At 48.0% G+C, this 9,383-nt stretch overlaps 1 protein-coding gene across 1 annotated transcript in view; it reads right to left on the bottom strand.

Annotated features, from left to right (window-relative positions):
* Positions 1–667: 667 nt before the first annotated feature.
* lrch3 (leucine-rich repeats and calponin homology (CH) domain containing 3) overlaps positions 668–9,383 on the bottom strand; it is an 11,473-nt gene continuing 2,757 nt past the window's right edge. The window contains exons 2-19 of the mRNA XM_008426830.2: positions 8,278–8,441; positions 8,093–8,198; positions 7,880–8,016; positions 7,711–7,814; positions 7,534–7,627; positions 7,356–7,437; positions 7,132–7,274; positions 6,955–7,010; positions 6,821–6,866; positions 6,598–6,744; positions 6,384–6,428; positions 6,190–6,243; positions 5,762–5,795; positions 5,569–5,682; positions 4,973–5,070; positions 4,762–4,899; positions 4,611–4,688; positions 668–986 (exon numbers count right to left, since the gene is read on the bottom strand). Of these exons, the coding sequence (XP_008425052.2) occupies positions 837–986; positions 4,611–4,688; positions 4,762–4,899; positions 4,973–5,070; positions 5,569–5,682; positions 5,762–5,795; positions 6,190–6,243; positions 6,384–6,428; positions 6,598–6,744; positions 6,821–6,866; positions 6,955–7,010; positions 7,132–7,274; positions 7,356–7,437; positions 7,534–7,627; positions 7,711–7,814; positions 7,880–8,016; positions 8,093–8,198; positions 8,278–8,441 (1,790 nt within the window). The 3' untranslated portion in view covers positions 668–836. The remainder of the gene's footprint in view (positions 987–4,610; positions 4,689–4,761; positions 4,900–4,972; positions 5,071–5,568; positions 5,683–5,761; positions 5,796–6,189; positions 6,244–6,383; positions 6,429–6,597; positions 6,745–6,820; positions 6,867–6,954; positions 7,011–7,131; positions 7,275–7,355; positions 7,438–7,533; positions 7,628–7,710; positions 7,815–7,879; positions 8,017–8,092; positions 8,199–8,277; positions 8,442–9,383) is intronic.

Genomic DNA, 9,383 nt, shown 5'->3' with positions numbered 1-9,383 from the left:
GTTCAGTTTCTAAAGACTCATTTATTTTCTAAAGACTCGTTCAGTTCAGTCGTGACGGTTTGATCTCAGCTCTTTGTGTCTCCATCAGATCCACATGCAGCTTCCAGCAGGTTACCAGTCCTGCACCAGTAGGAAAGCCTCTGTTTGACTCCCGTGTACTGGGATCAGTACTGGGATCAGTGGGAACGCCTCAAACATCCAGACAAAAACACTCACCTGCCAGAAGTCTGTATGGACACTGTATGGAAGCCCATTTGAGGAAAAACTAAATCAACCAGCGTGGCAAAAGCTAAAATCAAAAAGTATGGTAAATCAGTGTAAAATGTAACTTTTCACACAAAAGTAAATAGTTTTTAAATGTGTTTTTACAGTTCAATTGGTCTGTACTTTAGATTAATTTAAAGGATTGAGAGAAAATTTTTAAAATAAAATTTTCCACTCACTTTATAAAAAATATTCCCACAAAAAAGCAAAACAATCAGATGTTCCACAAGAACAAAAAGGTCAAAAACTCTCTGCCTGAGTTGGACTTTTCCCAACCAATAGCCTAAAAATGTTTTAGAGTTTAAAAAATTATCCATTTTTCCTCCAGTCAAAGCAGTAAAACCTGCTGTTACCATGGAAACTCAGACATTAGTGTTGATCTGGGTCAATCAGCTCAACCAAACATTATCGACGTTTTCATTTATAACTCCTGATTTTAACTTCCTGGCACTGATGGGCTTCCATACGCCACACAGCTTCCTGAACAGCGTCACAACGACTCGTTTCTGGCTGTGGGAACTCGGCGAGCTCTGATTGGTTGTCACAGGAGGCCGACTGAGCGCGTGCAGCGGCTAGATGACGACGGAGGGCCCAGGTGGCATTGCCGTCGTCGTGGAGACGGACTGCTTGGGCGGAGCCAGGTCCAGCAGCGCCCTGACCGTGCCGGCCACCTGGGGGAGCCCTCGCTCCTCCAGGATGTGGAGCGGAAGACACAACTTAGTCTGCACAGACAAACACCACAGAAGAAGAGCAAACAGCGAAGGGCGGGGCGTCAACAGAAAGGTGGGTCAAACGATGACAACTTAAATTAAGGAACAAAATAACTGTAACCATGGCAACTCAGGAAAAAGAAGCAGGAAGAACAGGAAGTGATGCGGGATGGAGGGAAGGAGAGCTGCTGCTGAGCACTGCCAGTCAGCAGCCTAAAGGGCTGTTGTTTTCTCTCGCTCACAAGTAGGGCTGCGATAGAGATGCGAATCGTTCAGCGTCCTGCGATTCAGAAACGACTTTTATTTCAGAAACCAATTCGTTTCTGGGTTTCAGTTTAAATGCTGGACTCAAGATGAAAAGACAAATAAAAAATGTATTTAAAAAGATTAAGTTCCATTTCTGCATAAATATCTGTAACTTAATTCACCTGTATTAGGTTAGCTAAGCTGCCTGGCTTTTTCTTAATGAAATAAAAAAATAATAATTTAAAGCAGAATTAAAATCAATTCAAATCGACTAACATGAATTTCCGAGAGTCTTGAATTGATCCAGAATTGCCAGCAGGAATTAAGATTCTTTACAGAATTTTTCTGCACTTCCAAGATGCAACTACTGTAATTATGTTAGTGATCGATTATTCTGATGATTACAGTTGCAGATTTTTTATTTAACCGCTTGTGTCTAAAATAGAAATAAATAGATTTATTTGAGGGTTTGTTTGTTTTTTTTACTGAATTTGAACCGGGTGGAGCTAAAACCGCTACTGACGGAGTCCTGGCTGCAAAACAACAACAGACGGGTTGTTTTTTTTTCTATCTTAGATGTAAAATGTTAACATTTGTAGTAAAGTTTTGACTTCATTACAGCTCTAAGTGTGTTGTCCTTTCAGCAAATGTTTTTTTTTTTTAGTTGAGTCTGTATTCTGCAGTTAACGATTGATCAATTATCAAACTACTTGACTCGTCTCGATTAATCTGATTAATCGTTTCAGGGGGAGAAAAGCTTGGAAACGTTTCTGCTAACTCCGGTGAGCTCAGGGGAAAAAAATGAGTCGAAATGTTTTTCTGGACTTTATTTAGAGAATCGAGAGGAAAAATCCAAACCGATCCGAGGTTAAAAACACACCATCATCATCATCATCATCATCATCATCATCATCATCATCACTCTTCATCTTATAAAAAGGGGAACTTCGGGGCTTGTGACCTCATCCTGACCTCACAGCAGCAGCAGCAGAACATAACGGTTACCATGGAGACGACTCCCGGAGTCCCGGACTCGGTTCAGTTCTGACCCGCTTCACGTGGTCAGAACGGTAAAAAACACTCAGACAGGCAGGCGGACGTAAGGCACGAGGGGGCGGAGCTTCAGCAGGCAGGAAACGGGCCAAACGGACAGGAAGTTCTGCCTCCAGCTGAGGCGTGATCCTCTACGACTCGGCGAACGACGGCAAAGACACGTTACGGCTTATCCTCAGGTCCATGAAATCCCAGTTCAAGCCAAAAAAAAAAGTCCTGGCACAAGTCCCAGAAAAGGTCCAAAAGACCCAAGTCCAAGTCAGAGTCCAAGTCCAAATGTCCAGTCCAGTCAGAGGTCTCAAACTAACCTAACAAGTCCCAGTCAAACCCACAGAATCTGGGCTGTGTCCAAAATGTTTGCTCCAAGTCCACAAGTCCCATAAACATCCCCAGTTCAGGTCCACAAGTCCCAGTCCAGATTCTAATGCTGCGTTCAGACCGAACGCGACTCGATGTGCCCACATGGATGCACGTCTACGGTGCGTCGCCGGGCGTGTAGCGCGCCAATCAGAGACTCCGCTATGTGACGTGGAGGCCCCGATGCTAATCAGCAGGCTAACTGCCAGCTAGCAAAGATGGCAGACATGGCTGTGTCCTCCATCTGTGTCGCCATCAGAGCGCAACGGACAACAGACGCTTCTGATGTTCGAAAGCAAGCGTCCAACTTGAGGCGCTGGGTGCGTTTTGGTGAAACAGCTCGGTCTGAACGCAGCATTAGCTAGGCTACGTTCACAGAGCAGGCAAACGTGACCCAAATCCAATGTTTCCCATTTCATATCTGACTTTTTCCACAGCAGTCTGAACAGACCAAAACGTCCAATCTGTCACTTCCGTATGTACATGAGATCAAATAGTTCTGCCGTGACAAAATGTAACACCTGTGATTAACGTGTTTCAGGCCAACTTCCTTTTTTAAAGTGGATTTAACAAGATTTATGGCCTTAATCTCAGCTACATTAGTTTCAGACGCTTTAAGGATGCGTGGACGCCCTGTGGACCGGCCCTGCAGAGGCCCGGTGCTGACCGGTTTAATTTGCAGGTTGTTAGATCTGGACTGGAGTTTGTCGACTCTTCACTAAAGGTACCGACCGTCCCAACTGGATCCGGCGTTCTCCAGAGGAGAGGGAACCTGCGGCTGTGCTTGTTCATGAAGTATTCCACGTTTCTGTGCGTCAGGAACGGTGTGGCTACAGCGGGAGATGACAGCTAAACGTGGGACGGACCGAACCCGACGGAGGTCCTGCAGACGTTCCAGTCGGGTCTAAGCGTGCAGCGCCAGGTGAACGTAGATGGCGCAGAGCGCCGACATGACGGACAGGTAAAACAGGGCAAAGCCGGCCATTTGGACCTGGAGGGAGGGGCTAAGAGTGGGCGGGGCCATAGAGAGCAACACCTGCAGCGTCCCGTAAACCCCGCCCCCTTTCCCCTCCAGAACGTCGCCCACTGAGCAGAGGCGGTCCTGAGTGCGTGTGTGGGTGTGATGGACACGGTGGAGGATAAAAACGAGGAAGGAGTGAAACAGGAAGCAAAATGGAAGACGGGAAGATGAAGAGAAGAAAGGAAGCTGTTAGTTTAGAAAGAGGAGAAGAAGAAACTTCATCTGATGATTCAGACTGAATCCAAACGTCTGAACAGCAACTTCTGTTACAACAATCAGTTTAAAGGCTCATGTCATCTTGAGCAGGAAGTCAACAGCCAGACCTCTGAGAGGACTGCTACTGTTTGTGAGCATAAAGTTTCTGATTTACAACCAGCCTCTCCGAGCAGGTCTGGCTAAACTAGCTTTAGCACTTTCCTCAGAGTCGGAGCAAAAATTAGATGTATAATCTAACTTCACCACATGTGAAACATTGTTTTAAGTCAGGCTGCAATTAACAATTACTCTAACAATCAATTAAATTATTCTGACGATTAATTGGGTAAAAAAATTTGCACATTCTGCAGATTTTTCTTTCAACCAGCTAATCTTGTTTTATACAATATTAGAAATTCAAATAAATAATCTACACCCTTTAATAAATAAGAAAAGAAAAATTTTATTAAACTATTAGCTACTTCGCCAAAATTGAAATCAGCAGTTCAGGGTGTTTAAAAATGAGTAATTGGCCGGAAAACAGCAATCGGTGCACTGGAATTATCCAGAAGGAATTAAATTTTTTATATTTGCCTTCAGTTGTTGTTGCTCACTGTGGTGAAACTTTAAAACTCCTGGTTGGGGTGCCGGTCTGTTAGGTATCTAAACGCTGATGTATTGGTGTTAAAGTTTAGCGAGTCCTCCCTGCAGCCTGCAGTCTGACTGGTTTGGATTCAGCCTCCGTCTCCCAGGTGTGTGTTTACCTGTGGGACTCCGATCCTGCGACACGCCTCCAGGAAGTTCTCCACGTTGCGGCGACACTTGGCCATGGTGAGCTTAGGCTGCAGGGACAGAGAGAGGTCAGCGGAGGTCAGCTGGGGCGGCAGCATCAACTGACCAATGAGAGACACTCACCACAGCGGGGGACGGGACGTGGATGCTGGGGACGGAGCGCGGCCTCACATGATTGGCCAAGTGGCACAGCACCACGCCGTCCGTCAGGGCGGCGCCCAGGTCGCTCGGCAGCGCCACCTTTAGTCGGGCCTCGATGTTCTGGGCGGGAGGAGAGAGTTGGTGAGCAGACCAATCACAGAGCAGAAGAGGTGGAGGAGGCGGAGCTACGTACCTTTCTGAGTTGCTCCACCAGCGCTGCGTCTTCGCCTACCAGAGGAGGAGCAGCAGGAGCTTCCTCCTTGGGTTGAGGCAGCGCAGCGACGGCGTCCCCTACAGGGCAGAGAGGGCACAGTCACACTCCAGCTACGGATGTTTTCCGTACCTCCAGAACCAGTCCGGTCAACCCGCTTCTACTGGAACCAGAACATCTGCTCCACCTCCAGGTGCTGTGGTTCTGAGTCAAACCAACCTGTTCCCCTCCTGGCCTGTGGGGGCGCTGCACCAAAAATCTCTGAAGACACTCAGAGAAACTTCCTTCTTCACCAGATGGAAACAAGATGGAGGATTTTAGCGGTTGGAGGATTTCTCTTTAGGCTAAAGACCAGGAGCCATTTCTGCTGCTAGCGCTAGGCTAACAGGTTAGCTTTGGTTGGATTTACCCAGAATGCAATGTGCTGCAGTTGGAGGATTTCTCTTTAGGCTAAAGACCAGGAGCCATTTCTGCTGCTAGCGCTAGGCTAGCATGTTTGTTTTGGTTTTATTTACCCAGAATGCCCTGCACTGACGTTCACATATGCATTCAAACATCACAGGTGAAAATACACTCGCCTTTTCTCTTCTCGTCCCTCTGACCGAGGCGATACAGGAAGCTCTCCGGCCGCAGGCTGGACGTCCGACTGGAAGCCCCGCCTCCTGAGCCGGGGTACGAAGGTGACTGATTGGCTGAGAGAAAACAGAAAGCTCAGAGTGGGCGGGACTGTAGGTGAGGTTAGTGCAGATTTCAGGTTGGTGTTGCACTTACCTGTAGGAGACAAGGTGCCTCTGTCCTCCCCCTGCTGAAAAGACAAAACACAGGACGGTTACACACCTGAGAGCAGCTCCTCCCACTGCAGGCACCTGCAGCAGGGAGGGGGCGGAGCTTCCAGAGCTGTGAGAGCAAAACCATTAGAACAGGAAGTGACAGAGAGGAAACCAGTAGGAAACACGAAGCTATCACCAACTCAAATCAACATGCAACGACATAGGGACAGGGGTCAGAGGTCAGGGGTCATGTCAGGGATCATAGGTCAGAAAACAGAAGGAAGAAGTCTCCTTTCATCTTTGGACCAGAAACCAACAGAACGGAATCTGTGACGTCACATGCAGGAAACCCACTGATCCCTTCGCAAGCTTTTATTTTGGAAACCGTTAGTGAGATGCGAGCTTGTGGGCGGAGCTCCAAGCTCTTACCATGATGAGGGCGGAGTCATCTGTGTGGGTGGAGCGCCTGGAGGGGTAGACGTTCTGACAACAAACACCAGACACACGTCAACAGACATAAAGGGGCGTGGCCTAAACACAGGGGCGGGGCTCCGCGCTGTCCAATCAACACGAAGAAGAAGAGGGTCTGCAGGTAAATGAGTAAGAAATAAAGACGGACTCACCTCAGGTTCTGGACTGGACTTGGATGGGCTCTGAGCTGCTTTATGCTGCAAAACAACAGCAGGACCAGTTAGAGACGCCCCCTGCTGGTTAAACTGGTACTGCAGAAACTTCTGGCAACAAAATAGTTCAACTGGTCTATGACCTTTTAAAATAGCGACTGGTTAAAAAAGTGATCTACTGGTTAAACTGGTGTCTGAATGCCTGGTTATGTACCTTGGAGTAGCTGGTGACGCTGTCTCTCTGCAGAGAACGGTTCTTCTGCCGCTCTTCGTCGTACCTCAGCGCGGCGAGCTGAGCCTCCCTTCTTATCCTCTCCACACCTCCAGAACCAGAACCAGAACCAGAACCAGAACCAGCTCTCTGGAAAAACACGGATAAGGACATGAGGAGCCAGTTGGTGGCTTACGCTTCCTGTCAGACGGCTGCATCATCATACCTGACTCTGGGAGCTCGAAGTCACCAAGACGCCGTCGGCCATGTTTCTGAGAGAGACAGAAAGTCAGACAGGAAGTGAGACAGGAAGTGAGGACACACAGGTTGAAGTGGTCAGGACAAGGTGTTTTTATTAACCTGCTGTGTCTCTTCATGTCTTCCGCCCGAGCCAAGCTGTTCTTCACTGGGGAACCCTGAGGACATAAACAGGAAATCAGAGCTTTTCAAAATAAGATCATCCTTCTTAAGTCAATGACCTCTCCTGGTTGACTCAGGCTGAATGAAAGCCTCCAGCAGGAGGGGGCGGAGCCTCACCTCCCTGGTGATGCGTCTCTCGATGTACGCCATGAACTGAGAGCTGAGGCTGCTCCGGTCTGCTCCTCCTGAACGGCGCTTCCCCTCCTCTTCCTCCTCCACACAGCTGTCGATGAAGTCTATCTGCTCCAGCTCCCCATCTGCTGGGGACAGAGGAGGAAGTGAGGAGGGACAGAGGAGGAAGACAGGAAGTGACAGTCTGTGGGCGGCTGAGCGAGTCTCACATGTCCCGTTGGGCAGCACGTGTCCTCCTGGTCCGGCTCGCCTCTGATCTCTGACCAGCAGCTCTGACGGTTCCTCTGAAACCTGGAACAGAAGACAAGGTTCTGTTAATGTCCCTGCAGGACGGACCAGAGCTCTGGATCGGAACCGGTCGGATCGGATCCGTCTGCACGGTCTGACCTCGTTGCCCAGCCACCGCTTGTCTCCACTGTCCACGCTGTTGAAGCCCGAGTCCAGCGCACCGTACGGTCGCCCTGGATACGCCTCGTCAACACTGCCAGGATACAGCTGCAGTCAGTCATGAGGCTTTTATTCTGAAGGAGCAGCATTACAGTACGTGTGTGTGGGGGGTCAGACCAGGAGGTCAGAGGTCTCCTGTCGAACTCGGGCAGCTCCGGCGTGGTCTTACTGGCCTCCAGGTTCAGGAACTTGAAGATGTGGACCTTCCCCTTGATGCAGATCTGCAGGACAGAATGGTGTTAGGCTCAGTCGCAGAGCAGCAGCTGTGATGTCACTTCCTGCGTACCTGTGCGGGCGGGCTCTGCAGCGGGTTGTTGTCCAGGACGATGGCCTGCAGCTGGGTCAGGCCGCGGTAGCAGACGGGAATGGATGTCACTTTGTTGCAGGAGAAGTCGAGGCGCACCAGAGGAAGCTCAGCCAGCTCTGAAAGCAGCCACATGGTTCTGATCTGGTTCTGGTTTTTCTCCCGGTTGGACCGGGCATGTCTGACTGACTTTACCTGAAGGGAGTCGGACTAGGTGGTTCCTCCTGATGTTCAGGTCTCTCAGAGCCTCCAGCTGACCCACTTGGGACGGTAACGTCCGGATCTCGTTACAGCTCACATCCTGCCGGAACCAACAGCAAGAGATCAGAACCGAACAAAAGTTCTGATCAGTAACGGGTCTGATCAGGAACCGTACTCACCAGCTCAGTGAGGTGTCTCAGCTGGCCCAGTTCCTCTGGCAGAGAAACCAGTTTGTTGTTGGAGGCGATCAGAACCTTCAGAGGGAGGCTGCAGACGACGGCCGGCAGGACGGACAGCTGGTTCCGACTGGAGCAGGACGGACAGACGGACGCCAGAGCTAAGTTTTAACTTAGCATTTTGCTAACTTTGAAAGCTATTGGTGCATTTATCTTCCTCTAAATACATTTTTCCATATGAATCTAAAGCAGTAAGCTAAAAACAAATAGCAGGGCTAACTTTTAGCCTAGCGGTTTGCCGCTTTTACTCATTTTGAAAACATTTTGCACCTAGCTTTCCCTACATTAAATTTTCCAGATAAATTCCCAAGAGCTAAATTTAAAATGATCTCTGTTAATAATAACAAAGCTAGTTTTTAACTTAGCATTTTTGGAAACTTTGGCTGCATTTAACTTCTCCAGTGTTCAGTTTTCGAGATGAATTCTGAAGTGTTAATAATAGTGAGGCTAATTTAGAAAAGGTTTAGCAACCTTAGCTTCTACTAAATTTAATTTTCTGGATAAATTCTAAAATGTTAAGCTTTGTGGTGGCGTGTTTTGCCAACTTTGAAAATGTTTAACGCACTCAACTTCTTCTACGTTAAATTTAGAGGAATTTAAATGATAAGCATAAAATTAGCTGCGCTAACAATAACAGAGCTAGTTTTTAACTTAGCCCTTTCCTAACTCTGATAACATTTAGCACACTTAGAACAGAAAAGTTTGTAAGTGATGCGTTGTACCAAGTGTAGCTGCATCAGCTAATCCACAACTCTTGGCTGGTTAGTTCAACATTATTGTTGAAGTTTTGCTTATGAATTCTTCAAATAATAAAATGTTTATATTCATGCTCTTATTTTGAAGTCTGTTTACACAGCAGCTCCATTTCCTATCTTCAAGTTCTCTACAGTCTTACAGACGGAGACAACGGGATAAAACCCCAAACTTTACAATATATGTTAAGTCCTCAGTTTTTATAGAATCGGTGGACGTGTGTGTGTGTGTGTGTGTGTGTGTGTGTGTGTGTGTGTGTGTGTGTGTGTGTGTGTGTGTGTGTGTGTGTGTGTGTG

The sequence above is a fragment of the Poecilia reticulata genome, linkage group LG13 (assembly GCF_000633615.1).
Source record: "Poecilia reticulata strain Guanapo linkage group LG13, Guppy_female_1.0+MT, whole genome shotgun sequence".
NCBI lineage: Eukaryota > Metazoa > Chordata > Actinopteri > Cyprinodontiformes > Poeciliidae > Poecilia > Poecilia reticulata.
Note: the sequence above shows the minus strand (reverse complement) of the source record. Positions and strands in the feature narration are given on the sequence as shown.